Source organism: Arachis ipaensis, chromosome B02 (assembly GCF_000816755.2).
Source record: "Arachis ipaensis cultivar K30076 chromosome B02, Araip1.1, whole genome shotgun sequence".
NCBI lineage: Eukaryota > Viridiplantae > Streptophyta > Magnoliopsida > Fabales > Fabaceae > Arachis > Arachis ipaensis.
Genome location: NC_029786.2, coordinates 15073434 through 15088908, shown reverse-complemented (window position 1 = coordinate 15088908; position 15475 = coordinate 15073434). Strand labels below are relative to the sequence as shown.

At 36.9% G+C, this 15475-nt stretch overlaps 2 protein-coding genes and 1 long non-coding RNA gene across 18 annotated transcripts in view; 1 reads left to right on the top strand and 2 right to left on the bottom strand.

The window, feature by feature from the left end:
• Nucleotides 1–10845, bottom strand: part of LOC107625075 (putative pentatricopeptide repeat-containing protein At5g52630) — a 23124-nt gene extending 12279 nt beyond the window's left edge. For 11 of the 13 annotated variants that reach the window (XM_021115558.1, XM_021115567.1, XM_021115568.1 and 8 more), the window contains exon 1: nt 6716–6836. The gene's annotated coding sequence lies outside the window, so the exon portion shown is untranslated. Of the gene's footprint in view, nt 1–6715; nt 6837–10615 lie in introns of those variants that run through there. The other 2 variants (XM_021115570.1, XM_016327642.2) reach the window with 2 other exon arrangements.
• Nucleotides 361–7818, bottom strand: LOC107625074 (putative pentatricopeptide repeat-containing protein At5g52630). 4 transcript variants are annotated; one of them, XR_002357151.1, is made up of 7 exons: nt 7680–7818; nt 4479–6581; nt 4174–4196; nt 2380–2536; nt 1839–1980; nt 1396–1572; nt 361–1118 (listed from the first exon to the last, which is right to left on the bottom strand). XR_002357151.1 is itself a non-coding variant. In XM_021115557.1 (2 exons), exon 2 carries the CDS (start codon nt 6503–6505, stop codon nt 4724–4726), a length of 1782 nt encoding a protein of 593 aa, XP_020971216.1. In that variant the 5' UTR covers nt 6506–6581; nt 6716–6855; the 3' UTR covers nt 4291–4723. The 4 variants fall into 4 exon arrangements, 1 of the variants encoding a protein (XP_020971216.1); XR_002357150.1 differs by lacking the exon at nt 7680–7818 and adding an exon at nt 6716–6855 and having other exon boundaries at nt 4147–4196; XR_002357149.1 differs by lacking the exon at nt 7680–7818 and adding an exon at nt 6716–6855.
• The window catches only part of LOC110268737, a 23015-nt gene continuing 14285 nt past the window's right edge, over nt 6746–15475 (top strand). The window contains exon 1 of the long non-coding RNA XR_002357154.1: nt 6746–6757. This is a non-coding gene — a long non-coding RNA (uncharacterized LOC110268737). The remainder of the gene's footprint in view (nt 6758–15475) is intronic.

The following is a 15475-nucleotide window of genomic DNA, read 5'->3' as shown; positions in this document are numbered from 1 at the left end:
AGAAATTTGATTAATATATTTTAAATTTTGAATACGTAAATATATTCATGTTGATTTTTTTAAATTACTTTTGCATATTATTTTGTGCTTGCTAGTAAAATTTTCTTGGTCTGTACAAGGATCTTTACATGTGACACATATAGAGCATTAGACATAATAAGAATTTAATCACATATTCACGTGTTATTCTCCAACTTACATTACCTTTAGAGGATATATAAGAGTAAGAAATGCTAATATGATCTATAAAAACTAAAAAGTAAAAAATATAGCGTTTTTTTAAAACTAACTTGCTATTAAAGGTACCAAAAAAGAGAAATAAAACAAAACATTCTAAAATCTAAATCCGAACCGTTTTTAAAATTAATTTGTTTAACTAATAAGTGAAACACTTTTTACTTAGTACGAAACATTTAAAGATAAAATGTTTACCAACCAACAACTATAGTAAAGTAGGCTTATCAAAACTCAACTAGACATCCATATCTGAAAAATATGAAAAATAATGGAGTAACACTACAAGGCTGTTGCTTTTTACCAATGGCTAAGGCGTCAAGGTGGTGGCGGTGGTAGTGGATCATCAGCTTGCAGCAACTGTGAGGCACCGCTGGCCATGAAAGAAGGTGCAAGGGCATAGGAATATTGCGGGAGAGTCGCTCTGCCTCTGCATCGATTGCATTAAGTTGTAGATCTGACATACTGTGCTCTCCAAACCAGTGAACTCTTGATATTGTTTGTCAACCATGTGCTGGAGGCGAGTGATCTCCTCTAGCTGCCTGTGATGAGTCTACCTCCACTCAACTTGCTCTTGATGGTATCCATCTTTTCATACCTCATCCTGTGCTGCTCCAATTGCTAATTCATCTCCTTGTGTAGGCTAATATGATCCCTCAGATCTTCCGGTTCATTGGCGATGTATAGGTCATCTGGTGTCCCAGCTGCATCATAGAATCCTGGTGTAGTAGCTGTGTTGACTCATCCGACTATATACACCCTCCCACAGTTGCGTCTAACAACCGTCTGTGTCCCCACCTCCTCTCAAATGGAGGGCGAATCTATGTTGCAGCAACTTGTGTGGCACGGTCGGTGGCTTTCACCATGTTCTCCTCAAAGCGGTCCTGACATATATAGAAAAAACATAAAAGTATTAGCTAGATAGATAGTTATATATAGTTAATGTAAAACATGAGATATTAAACGTGTGTCTCCTCGGAGGACCTATTAACCCACTTGCTACGGTCCTCCTTTTTGGTATGAGCCCTCTCAAAGAGCTCGCTCTCCTCACATAACAAGAGAATTGAAGTAATTTCATATCAAATCAAAAACAAAAAACCATACACATGTCTTATATAGATGAACATAATGTTTAGGACCGATTAATTATATGTTACGTACCATATTTTGGTCGTGACCACATACATAGTGGAGCTGCAAGTGTGCACCGATTCTTCTGTGTTGGACTTGGACATCGTATCTCCATATTCCTCCATAGCCCAATACTCCCTAAGTTGTGCAAGAATTTCATCGAAAATCCAATCTGATAGAAAAACGTCTACTGCTAACAAGTTTGGACTGTGTTACAAAAAGAGAGGTAAGTAGCAGTTAAGTGGCAGTTTTAGAAGTTGTTAGCATGGTCCAACTAGCTGATATATTGTTAGACTCTATTACTCACTGCCTATAAATAGCTAGGTTATAGTTATTTTAGTTTACTGTGCATTTTCTGTTATGAATTCTGTTGGAAACTGGAGAGAATCCCTCTCCCTAAGTTGGTAGTTCCAACTGTGTAGAATCTTCTAGGGAGTGCTAATTGGAAATCCTTGTGCAGCAATAAAACTTACCCATTCTGCTAGTGCTGGTTCTATCACAATCAGTTGGAGATCCCTCGTTGCGAATGTCGACAAACATTTTGCGGAGACGCTCCCAACACGCCATGCATTGTACATCTTTTGCTCTTTTCCACCGCTAGAACCTGAAATGTTGCTGTAACACACAATAACAATGAGAAGCATGATAGTTATTGTATATAAAAGTTTAAAATGATGAAATATATAAAAGTTTTGAACATTAATAAGAAAATCCGCTTTTGATTCTAACAAAGTTAACAAAGTGTATCTACTAAAATCATTCAACAACTGCTAAAAATAATACCTATAGCCATAAATGAAAATTCTGGGGAAAAGGAAAAGGACCCTATATGTCCAAATGAATTAAATAGAAAATTTGGAAAGCATTAGTAACACTCAGGGGAAAAAAGCAATTTCTTTTACTTTGCTAGGTGATAAACATCCCAAGGTTCCACATTTTGACTAGAGATGAATGGAAATTGCTCATAAAGTAAAGTTCAAACGTTTTCCAGATAAATGTCTTAACCTATCATACCATATATTTTTGTTTGTCATTGGTGTGGTAATGGCATTATTTAATAAGTTGGGACCTAAAATGTGGTTGTGGGTTTGTCCTTCATAGCATTCACAATGAGATAATATAATCCTTCCTTTTGTTTAGCCAAACCAATTGTCCTCAACAATCTCGCATCCTGTAATTTGCAAAATACATCCGAAAATAGTAATTGACAAGGGAGAGTGGAGATAACATGAATATTAACTTTAAAACGAGAATAACATGAATGACATGAGAATGAGTTTAGGTCAGATTGTGAGAAAGCAACAGCACCATGATTAACATGACAATTTGATAGGATCAAGGAACTAGCAAAATTAGGGGATTTTATTGATGAACTAGGGATTATAAATCACAATCCCTTATTGGAATACAGACTTTTCCTCTCCTGAACTAACACTTTTACATAATTTTCTAACAAAAAACTAACCCCTAGCTTTTATAGGCAGCAGCTAGGCCTAGCACTACTGCTCCTAAACCTGCTAAACTAGCTTAAAAGGACAAAAAAACAGCCATTCCGCAACAATTAGGAATTAAGCAGTGAAAAATCAGCCCATCAACTCCTTACCTTTCCTCCTATAAACCAAGCCAAACCTGTTTCCATCACTATTATTTGGAAGATGAAAATAAACTGGATATTTTATGATAAGTGTGAAAACATTTTAGTAAAGAAGTTATGTGTTCCTATGGTACCAGAATCAATAATTCATGAACCATTATTGAAGAAACTGAAAAACAATTATGTGGAATGAAATCAGAAATATTAAAAGAATATACATGATTGATTTGTGAAAATGGGCTACCAAACTTGGCCTCTGATGGATCTGAGCAATAAGCAAGATGGTTTGTGGGCTTGGTGGTGTCCAAAGAGCTAGAAACATTAGTTTTCAGAGGGACAAGAGAGCTTGTTGTTGGGTTAGTGTAAAATAGCGCTCATGTACTTGTAGGTCAACCTTTTGTATTGGAAGTTAAACTCTGAGCAAGAGATGTCAAGACGGCAGCACTGACAGAAGAATGAGGTAGCAACAGTGTTAACGGAGGGCAGTGTGCCTTGCTCGACAAACCACAGACAGCCCAAATATCTGGGATTACATGTGAACAGAGTCTTACTAGGATGAGTGCAGAAGGGGCTATAAGGACTTTGGGTGACATCAGAGACTGGGTCAGTGAGAAAACTTCTGCCAGGTATAGAATGAGTAGATGTGTGTAGTGTTTTTTAGCATGGTGAAGGTATCAGCAGAGCCCCAAAGTGGAGCTCCGATACCATAGAAGACTTGTTAAACAGAGCAAAAAAGACACAAAGAATATAGATGCAATAATTGGAAAAGAAAAGATGCATATACAGAGATGCTGGCCACAATGCATAGCTTAGAAGGAAATGAAAATAAATAAAATATACAAAAATTCAATAACAGAAAGATGCCAAAAATCCTATCTTTAGTAGCATATTATTGCACATGTACAATTATGTGGTAACATAAGGAGAGGAATATCTGAATTTATTATAAACCAGATCCTTATTCCTATCCTTTTTGTAAATCAATTGGAATATCATTATAAGAAGTTGTATCTAATAGTAGTACATATTAAACGTGAAACTGACTTTGGCTTAACCACATCGAAAATATTTATGGTCCAATCTTGTGGATAAAACGACTAAGGAAGGTTTGATCAAGAAAGTGGTCAATAAGACAATAGCTGAATTTCTTATTTCATACAATTAATGCAAAAAGTAGCTAGACTAACAAGGGTGTGGAAGCCTGAATATCATACCTGAGTATCCACTATCCACTGCTCTGTATCACAGAAGAGAGAAGTACATGAGTAGTTGAATAAGGATGCAAATAGTATGCTATGTAAAGGTAATTGCATGAGTAGTTGAATGATTAATTTATGCCAAAACTTTTTGTTGATTACTAAGACAATTGATAATAATTGCTAAATAAGCTGTAAAATATTGAAATGGCAGAGTAATTAATTAATCTCAAGTGAATTTATGAATCTGATCGACAAAATTGAGGAGTAAGAAACTAAGAATAATAATAGTAAAAGAAACATTTGATCAATCTACAGCATACAATTGCTTAAAGAAAAATGCCTTGTCCATGACTCCATGCAACCAAAAACCGGAAACTGCTGGACGCTGCTACATAGATCCTTTGGAACCAAGCTAGATGGTAACGTTCCCAAGCAAAGAGGAAACTTTCCACTAAAGGACAAGAATGTTCAAACGACAAAACAGTTCTTCAAGAACGATGTATTATAGTCATGAACTGCTCCAACTTTGTTATCAGTAGTCTAATGTCATTCAGCATCATTATGATCACCAATAATCTCCACAAGTGCATTTCCCATCCTCAAACCGGTGGAACCTGTTATTGTCCCTCACAATGATCACCCTCCCAGTGCACTTGCTAATGAACTTGATTGCAGTGTGGCAATCGCCACAGACACGCAGATTCTTCATCACTCTGATTGGTCGCTCCTTCGGGAAAGTAATGAGGCCAAATGCTATGGCCAACCTTTCACTATGATACCTTATAGTCTCATTCTTCTCTTCGCCTCTCACCTCTTTCAGCACAAAAGATGTGTCTGCAACATAACCAGCCTTCTCCATTTCTTCTCCTAACTCCTCCAACTTCTTATAGATTTCCGTGGTCTTTGCGTGAGACCTATCCCTGGCAACAAACGTGTGAACTTTATTCCCTTCCTCCACCCAACTCAAACCAGTTTCCTTCTTTATTCCTCGATCCCTCAGCATCTTCCTTGCCCTTGCCGCTTCCTCCCATCTACCAGCAGCAGCATAAGCATTAATGAGCAATACATGAACGCCTGCGCTCAATGAACCTAATTCAAAAACTCTATCAGCCACATATGATGCCAATTCAGTGTTCCCGTGTATTCTACACCCCGTCAACAAAGCTCCCCAGACAGATTCTGTTGGTTGCATAGGCATCTCTTGAACCACCTGAACTGCTTCCTGCAACTTCCCTGCACGGCCAAGCAAATCCACCATTGTGCAATAATGTTGTACCCCTGGTTCAATGCCATAGCCTCTCATCATCTCAAAGTAATACTGTCCCTCCTCAACCAACCCAGTGTGGCTACAAGCATAGAGCATGCACAAAAAGGTAATGAAATTAGGCTTCATCCCAACACTCTCCATCTCCTTGAAGAGCTCAAATGTTTTACTCGTATGGGCATGCTGAGCGCATGCAACCAGCATTGCAGTCCATATGACAAGGTTTCTATCCTTCACCTCCTCAAAAACCAGGTAAGCTCCTTCCACAACCCCACACTTAGAGTACAAAGAAATCAATGAACTCCCCACAAAACTCGACGAATCAAAGCTCGTCTTAAAGCACAATCCATGTACTTGCTTCCCCAACTCAAGCAATGTGGATCCTCCACAAACCCTCAAAACACTAGACAAAGTAAAATCATTAACCCTAACATTTGCGTCAGCCATCACCATCTTAAACAATCCCAGAGCCTCTTCATCCTCACCCATCTGCACGTACCCAAATATCATCCCACTCCAAGAAACAACATTTCGTTCGGGCATTTCATCAAAAACCTTCCTCGCACACCAAATTTTGCCACACTTGGCATACATATCAACAATGGAATTCCCAACAAACACATCAACCACATACCCAGTCTTGAGGGCGAGACAATGCACTGATTCTCCGACGTGGGGATCGCCCAATATGGCGCATGACTTGGTGGCACTAGGGAAGGTGTAGTCATTTGGACGGACCCCATTAAGGATCATGCGGCGAAATGAGTGTAGAGCAAGCAATGGGAGTTCATTTTGGGCGAAAGAAGAGATTAAGGAACTCCATGTGCCGAGGGTTCTATGGGGACTTTCGTCAAACACTTTGTGGGAGAAGTGGGGGAGGCAAGTTTTCGAGTAGAAGTTAATAAGGTGATGGGAGAGGAAAGGAACGGAGTTGAGGCCAGTCTTGAGGATATGGGCGTGGAGCTGAAGCCCCTTTGGAAGGGAGCGAGAATGGGTGAGGGACAAGAGCGTGTTGCAAAGGTTCCGGTAGTGTTGTTCAAAGCTTTGGGTGTTTGGGTGCAATGCAGTTGCTATTGGTAGCATGGCTCAAACAGGTGCAGCATCACCATGCATCTTGTGGCTCAACAAGATTGTAATTTCTTTTGTTTTCCGGTTTTCCCTAACGTAGTTAACAACAGAAAAATGTTACAGTTTGAACCATTTTACAAACAAAAAACTTGTTTTAACTTTAATAGGTTTGCGAACAAAGAAACCTTTTAATATCAAGAGTAAATACACATTCCATTCTCTCACCATTTTTTCAAATGACTAAACCTCTTTCAACGATATGGAAATGTCAGATCGGTCCCCTGACCATCAAAGATGTTATAGTGTTATACAATTTAGTCCCTGGAACCGGTTAACAAATGGTGACGGCTGACATCGCCCAGTTGTCTCACTAAGTCCAGCCAAATGGAACAAACATCACTGTGTACTATCGTAATTCTAGATCATATCTTACTTTCACATCAGGCAGTGAAACAACAGACTCAGTTCCAGAAGATGTTATTATCTTCACCAGCTCCCAATTCCCATTTGAAAGTTGAAGCCAACACTGAACCTTTTGAAATAACGAACTTCAGAAGTAAGGGAAAGAAATAGAAAATTCTAAACTATCCATGTCTTACTAATAATGAGAACGAAAAAACTCAATCTCTTGAACTCGATAATTACATCAGTTATCCAACTAAATAATTGCATCACAGTTATCATAAACTGGAAGCAGAGTAAAATTAAAAACATGAAGCATATAATAAATCAAAAGATCACCAATTGCAATTTTTTTAATAAGAACAGAAGTTAAGAACAATTAAAAATGAAGAAAGATTAACATTTTTCAACCCAATTTTAACAAAGCTCATCACAATGATTAACGACAACAAAAAGCACTGAAGGAACAGTGAATCAGTAACATGGGCAGTGCAAATTTAAAATTTAGAAGTTATCAATTTAAAATCTATCATCAAATACAATCAGTGAGCAAAGCCAATCAACCAAGCACTGACTGAGCATTCTGTTATGATTCTGTGACTGGTCAGCAACAAATTCAAGTTACAGCAACAAATTTAACAAATCTTAGTAAAGTCCCGATTTACAGCAACATTTAGATCAGCAACAAGGCAAATTTATTGATTAGCAATTCAGCAACATGCAAAAATACAGGGAGAAGGGAAATCTGGAAAAGAGAGAACAGGGAAGCGATGGTGCAGGGACTCACCAACGGTTTACGGCGAGTCGGCGACCACCACACGGAAGGCGATGAAGCAAGAGACAACTCCACGAGTTGCTTCTGCCATCGGCGACGAGACAGACGAACCACGAGATGCCAGTGACCGAGACGAGACTCGAGTGACACTGGGAGGCAGAATCCAGCAGAGACAACCACGGACGACGAGCAGCAACCAACGCGCACAGCTCGAGCACTCACTGGCGGAGGGAGGCGCGAGCAGCCGAGCACAGAGGAGAGAGGCGAAATGCGAGCACACGACGCGGAGGATCCAGCGAGAGGCCCGAGAGCACGAAGACGGTAGTTCTTGAGTGCGACGGACGGCGGCAGCAGTCTCTCACTCCGACAGACGGCGACAACGATTGGTGGGGCATTTGCTGAAGGAAGGAGTTGGAGAGGGGAGAAAAGTGGATAACGCGTGCAGTCTTTTCCCTTTCAAGAAAGGAAACGACGTCGTTTTTTGCAACCGGCCGGCTTCCGGTTGGACGGTTTTATACTAGACCGGACCGTTTTCTTTACCGTTCTGGGTTGAATCGGTTCGACCGACCGATCCAGTCCGATTTTCAGAACATTGCTGTTAACAAAATGGTCAAAGGATGGAATGAGCATCTAAACAAAATGGTTTGGCTTTTCGAGACTAATAGGCCCTTGCATAATAAGCAAAACGTCATCGTTTCTTCACACCACATCATCGTCACCATAACCATCACCGTTAGTCCATTACCATCATCATTGTCGCTATTCGTTACAATAAGGTGAAAACTCAAGTGAAGTCGACTTCACGTGAAGTTGATATTTGAGAGTCGTTAGATGAAAATTTAGTTAAATCAGTCAAATCATCTAACTCTCAGGTATCAACTTCACGTGAAGTCGACTGCACCTGAGTTTCCACCTTACAATAATTTAAAAGAAAAAACAGGATGGTCTATATTTCTTAGTTTTCAACTTATTCAACTAGAGACACCACAACAAATAAGAGTCTCATTGTTCAACATCATAGATCATAGTTGTAAGAACCGAACCGGTGATCAAATCGGTCATATTACTAGTTTATTGGTTTACTGGTTCAACCGATAAATCACTGGTTGAACCGGTAAAACCGATTTCACGTAACTAAAAAATATAATAGCAAAGGTTAACAGTTATTACAAAATACAAATTCACATCAATTGTTCAATGTTGGGAGCATAACCTATTTCCAACAGTTCAATTCAAAGGGTTCCTGTTAGGCAAGACAAAAGCAACCATATATGCATTCACTAAAATCCGTTTTGGACATAAAACCAGTTTTGCCGACATGTTTTCAAGCCTAAATCTGCCGAATGATTTAAATTATGAGCAAGATTGGTACCTAACTAAGACAACCATGAGAAATTGATAAATGGATAACAAGCACTTAACTCGCAAGTAAAATTGTTGCATTCAACTTGAAAACAACCATTTAATTCAACACGCATTTAAAAGCAACACCATAGTAGTTCAACAGCAAATAATTCGACCAAAAGACTCAGAGTCACTACACTAAACAGATGCACAATGGCATAATAGTTCAACAGCAAATAACTCCGACAAAAATTGCTAGAAAATCCAGCAATCCTTCTTCTAAAGCAAACAGGCATAATGGCATAATGAAAAATTAATAAAAAATCCAGCAATCCAGCAATCCGAGAGAGGAGGCAGTGGACGGAGAGGACGCGCCGACGCTGACGGAGCAAGGAGCCGTGGAGGATGGTGTATTGGCTGAAGACATTCTAAAACAATATAGAATAGCAATGGTATAAAACAGCAGGTATTACAAAAACAATGTTACATAATCCATATTTCCATATTTCCATATTTTCATATCCAGCAATATCAATTCACAGCAATGTTACATCAATAAAAACAAACATAACCACTACAATTCTGAAAAAAAAAATCTAACAATCTGCCATCAACTAGTTCAACAATATAACAAGTTATAACTCAACAATATATACATAATCAACAATCTACCATTAACCTATCAGTTATTCACTCCCTTAATCAAATTAAAATCCAACTAAATAACTAAAAAAAACAGAGAACAGATTTCATAGTTTGGAGACCAACCTGGATGAGACAGATTCTAGCGACGGAGAGGCAGCACTGCAGCAGCGACGGAGAGGTAGCACCGCAGCAGTGACGCAGGAGACGCGACGACGACGACGAGAGACGCGGAGCCACGAACTCGACGTACTCGGACACACTATGAAGCCAGCAAGACGAAGCAGAGGAAGAGAGTCTTCGAGACTGAGAGAGACTGCGAGGAAGAGTGTTGGTGTGACGAGGGGAGGAAGAAGACGACAGGCCGACGGTGAGGTGAGGTGAGGTGCGGTGATCAACTATGTATGGTGTGCTGAGCAGCTGAGGAAAACTTGGACTGCTGTTTTGGCTTTTGGGGATTTAGGGTTAGGGGGAAGGGGGCAAGGGGGCCGGTTACACAAAAATCGCCGGTTTTTATCAAAATCGGACGGTTCAAACCGATTTTATCCGGTTCTATTTTTTATCCGATCAAAATGACTAACCGGACCGGTTAGGTGCAGTTCATCAGTTTTCCGATCGAACCGTCGGTTCGATCCGGTTCTTACAACTATGTCATAGACTCATAGACCAATAGATAGAGTACAATAACCAAAAATAGGTAATTTATTTTTAATAAAAAACAAAAATTAAATTCTTATCGTTCTATTGCAATGCCTTATTCTCCACAACTCCTCCCTAATCCTAAAACTCAATTTAAAAATTTTATTAAATTGCTATCCTATGTACTCTGAAAATTTAAAAAAAAAAAAAAACTAAGTACTCTATGTATAACAATATAATAAAAAAAAAGCAACACAAATTTCACATGAACTCTGTTTTTTAGAGTTCAAAATTACACAAAAAAAAAAGAAAAAAACATTTACCAGGAACAGGCGCCGAGGATGGAAAGGAAGCACAACAAAGAGGCGACAGAAGAGTGGCGGAGCGGAGATTAATTGGTGACCGGTGAAGGAGCGGCAATTTTGTGCAACCGATTCTGCCGTATGAGAAGAAGGAACGGCGGGCAATTGGCAACTGATTCTGTGTCTGAGAAGATGGTGTGGCGACGGCGACGGCTATAGCGACAATGAGCCGCGACGGCGACGGTGATAGTGACGGCACACTGGGAGGTAACGGATTGGTGAGGGACTGAGAAGTTTAAAAATTTGTTTTTGGTGTCATTAAACAGGTAGAAAAAGATTTTTTTTAAAATATATTTGACAAAATTTTAAATATGCTGTTGGTAACGTAGACTTTTCCTTTTTATATTATTTCACTCAAATATAATTATTAAATAAAAAATATTTTTATATGAAATATTTAAATATATATTTTTTAATTTTTTTTTAAAAAAAATATCACTTAAAACAACTTTTCATAAAAGTCTTAATTTTGGGAGGGTTCAAGTGTTTGTTTTTAAAAATTGAGGTTAGGCCAAAATCACAGTTCTCTCCTTCAGAGGCTATGTGGCCAAAAATTATTTTGGGGTTAAAATGGTAAAATGATGGTTGTATAGCCCATTTTTACCTTTATATATAATGTTTTTTTTTTGTTACCAAAGATAGGAGACTCGAACCTGCAACCTCTTAAATGAGTATGGGAAAATTATGCCATTTGAGCTATAACTCATTGGCTAAAATTTGGAAAGATATGTGACTCGAACCCCGCGACCTCTTAATTGAGTATGGGGAGTCTATGCTGATGAGTTTGGAAAATTCTAAATTAATATTAGTGATGACTAAACATTATTAAAATTAATTAATTACAAAATTATTAATCTGAATTTTTCATTCAATATATATTGATTAAATAATTTTGTTACAGGTTTTAATATTGGGCCGAAAACAAATTTCTGGTGCAAGCCCAATTACTCTCAGCCTTTGGTTTTAAAAAAATATATGATGAATATGGCTGATTTGATTCTTTATGTTACTTGGGCCCAAATGATTTTGATTGCTCTAAGCCTAAGTGTGCTACATGCTTTCCATTTGCTTTATGCATGTTTCAACTTTCTATCAGGAAAGCAAATGTTATTATTGGGCCAAGATCAAATATTGTTGCAATCAAGCCCAACTTTATGAAAGTTCCTCATGCATGATCCGAAACCAAAAAAGAAAGAAAGCAAAATTGCTTTCAACGGATCCAAGGATTCAAACATGTGATGGATTCCAAAATTCATTCAATTGCCATTTATTGCATGGGAACTATGAGAGAGAATATGAGTGACTTTGATTTGATGGGCATCATTGAGCTACACATTACTCAGTAAAGGGAAGTGAACATTTATTTTTTGCTTTATCAAAATACATTAGTTAATGTTCAATTTCTCTTTCTTCTCTCTCTCACATCCCTTTCTCTCTTCGGTTATTACACAGGAAACATTGGTAGCCATGGAAGCAAAAATGAGCTACCGAAAGGAAGAGAAAGCAAGCCTAAAGACCATCACAATGATGGCAAGAAAACATACAAAAATAAAAATGAGCTGTGACTGAGATTGTCACCATTTATGGATAGATTTGGTGAGGTAATATTAGCTTCTCCATGCTCAAAAAGGAAGAAGAAGATCTCGGCCAGCAAAGGGAGATTCTTGAAGTATGGCTTGTCTTTGATTCTATTTAACCACCACAGGGAGTAGCTAGAGTGGCGAAGTGATGGTTGAGGCAGAAATTGAAGCAGATGAAGTCATTATCATCATGAAGCATCAAGGGCCAGAAATCCATCTTGGAGAACAAGGCAAGGATGGAGAGCTCGGATTGATGAAGGGTGATGATCAAGAAAGGACTAGAGGTAATTGCATGTTGGGTTTTGCATGGTTATCTCCTTTCTCTCTATGTGGCCGAACCGGTTTCTTGAAGGAAGAAGAAGTTGGCTTGGGCTTTTGGCTTCAAGTGTGGAGGCTTCTCTCTTTTATAAAAAGGGAGAACAGCCACTGGTTGAAGCAAGGAGTTAGAAGTAAGCAGTAAGAGTGCAAGGCACAGGATTCTCAGAGCTACCTAAGCTTACAGATTTTCTTCTCCTTCAATGTATTCTGTTTTGTATTTTTCTATTTAATTTTGTCATGTCTTGAGTGTCATGGAAAAAGGCAAACAGTGAGGTTTGTATGAAAAAGCCATAGAGCGAAAAAAGGCAGAGAGTGCAAAATTAAAAGAAAAAGTCATAGATGTCTTAGAGTTCCTTTGTTCATCTATGTTGTGTTTCATGATTCTGTGGAAATCCCCTTGTAAGTTGGGTTAGCACTTTACAGTTTGTAATCTGGTTGATTATAGTGAAATTCCATCATTGTTGTGATGGAGACTGGATGTAGGCTGCACTGCACTTAGCAGCCGAACCAGGATATATCTGGGTGTAATCTTCCTTCTCTCCTACACCATTTCTATTTTCTACTGCACAGGAGCAAAAACCAAAAATGTCTCGTGCCAAGTGACGAGATAAAATGAAAATGTCTCGTGGCTAGGGACGAGCTAAAAACAGAAAAGTCTCCTCTAAATCCAGCAAGTGTTAGCAAGCAAAAAAGGGCTAAGATTCAACCCCCTTCTCTTAGCCACTGAAACCATCATATGCCATTTGCGCTATAATAGAAATTAATTTTTAAATAATTAATATTAATTATCAATTAATAAAAAAATGTGTCTGATCTAAAATTAGTTTTTTCTTCAATTAACTTTATTTTTATTACTGTAATACATATTAATAATCGTTACTTAAAAATCAGTGTCACTAATTATTAGTGACATTTTTGCAATCAATTAGATTGGTGTTTTACATAACGATTAAGAATCTAACGATGAATTTTTTTTCAATTATGATCACTAAATCGAACATTATTAAGGAATTTGTTGCAAGTAAAATTTGCTTATAATGAGTACATATAAGCATAAAAATTGAAAGTAACATGATGTGATATTATTAAATAAAGAGTAAAGTATTGTTTTTGTTTTCAACGTTTTGGGTAAGTTTTAAAGTTGTCTCTAACGTTTAAATCATCCTAACATTTTAAAATTGACTCAATATTGTCCTGTCGTTAGGGATCTGTTAACATAATTGATACATAAATGAGGTGGTTTTAAAACGTTAGGAACTTAAATAGGACGAAATTGTTGGAGACAAAAATGATACATAGAAATAAATTTTAATTTTATCTTTCAATAATATCAATTTTCACCATACATAGTTATTCAATTATTTTTAATCACATTGCTTTTGTTCTAAATAAATTTATTTTTTTATAATTTTACTCTTAAAAATTTGTACTCATCATAAAATATTTGTAGAATGACTAGTACATAAATTTGTGAGGAAAAAATGATACATATACAACAAAGTAATGTGATTCTAGTCATTCTACAAATATTTCATGATAAGTAAAAATCTTTAAGAGTAAAATTATAAAAAAAATAAATTTATTTAGAATCAAATTAAAGTAATGTGATTAAGTGTAATTTACTTAGATGTGATTAACAAATAATTGAATAACTATGTACCGTAAAAGATTGATATTAGTAAAGGATAAAATTAAAATTTATTTCTATGCATCGTTTTTGTCCCCAACGTTTTTCGTCTTATTTAAGTCCCTAACATTTCAAAATCGTCTCAATTTTATCCCGCCGTCAATTCCATTAACAGATTTCTAACGGCAGGACAATATTGAGTCAATTTTGAAACGTTAGGTCTTTAAATAGGACGATTTAAGTGTTAAAGATAACTTTGAGACTTACCCAAACGTGCGTTGAAGACAAAAACGATACTTTACTCTTAAATAAAATAAAAGAAGGTTAAATATACAACTTCTTTATTGATTTCCTAAAATTGAATATGCACGTATGTTAATTATTTAACAATATTTCCACTCCCAGCAAGTAAATGGAAACAAAAAAATCAAAAAATGATTACTCCTATTTTTAATACCTAATAATTAATTTAAACAATAATCAATTGAAAGATTAATTTGCTTCTTCTTAACATGAATGCATGTCCTTGTCCATTATTTCAAGGCTTATTATTAGCCACTAGTAGGATCACCCTTTGATGGGTTTGGAGATCCTTTTTGAAGCATTTGAATCAAACTCCCATCTTCTTTTAATGGCCTCCATGCTTCTCCAAATTTAGGGGTTGTAACCAAAATTACCAACATAATCACAATGGCTATCAAGAGGATCCTCCTATAATAACAACTGCTAGAAAGAGACATTATATTTAATTAATCTCTCTTGAAAATGGAACACTTCCTAACAAATTTGTTGGGTACTTGGTTCAAGATTTTAAAATGGAAAAATTCTTATCAAGAAATAATGCTTCTATATGTGAATTGAATAAGCAGGTTTCAAAGGGAAAAAAATGTGTAAAACAATATATAATTAGTGTACTTTATAGATGTTATATATGTTGTCTTGAATTTGAAAGGTACAAGAATAATAATGGTAGAGAGTTAGTTTGTGAGAGTTGATGAGATAATGGATTTGATGAAGTTGTGTGTCTACAAATACACACATATTTATAGAGGGCGGATGTCGTATGTTATATTATATTCTTAGCTATTTGGTTCGTTTAGAAGAATTCTTTGGGTTGACTTTGAATGCATTTTGAATTTGAATTTCATGTTGAAAACTGTATAGCGAAAATGAGATTGAACAAATCAAATAAACTCAGTTTGGACTAGAAAGCGCTTTCAATCAAAAGACAAGTGATCTATGTTGATTTGTGTGAACTAATAATAATAATAATAATAATAAATAGTTCCTTATTTG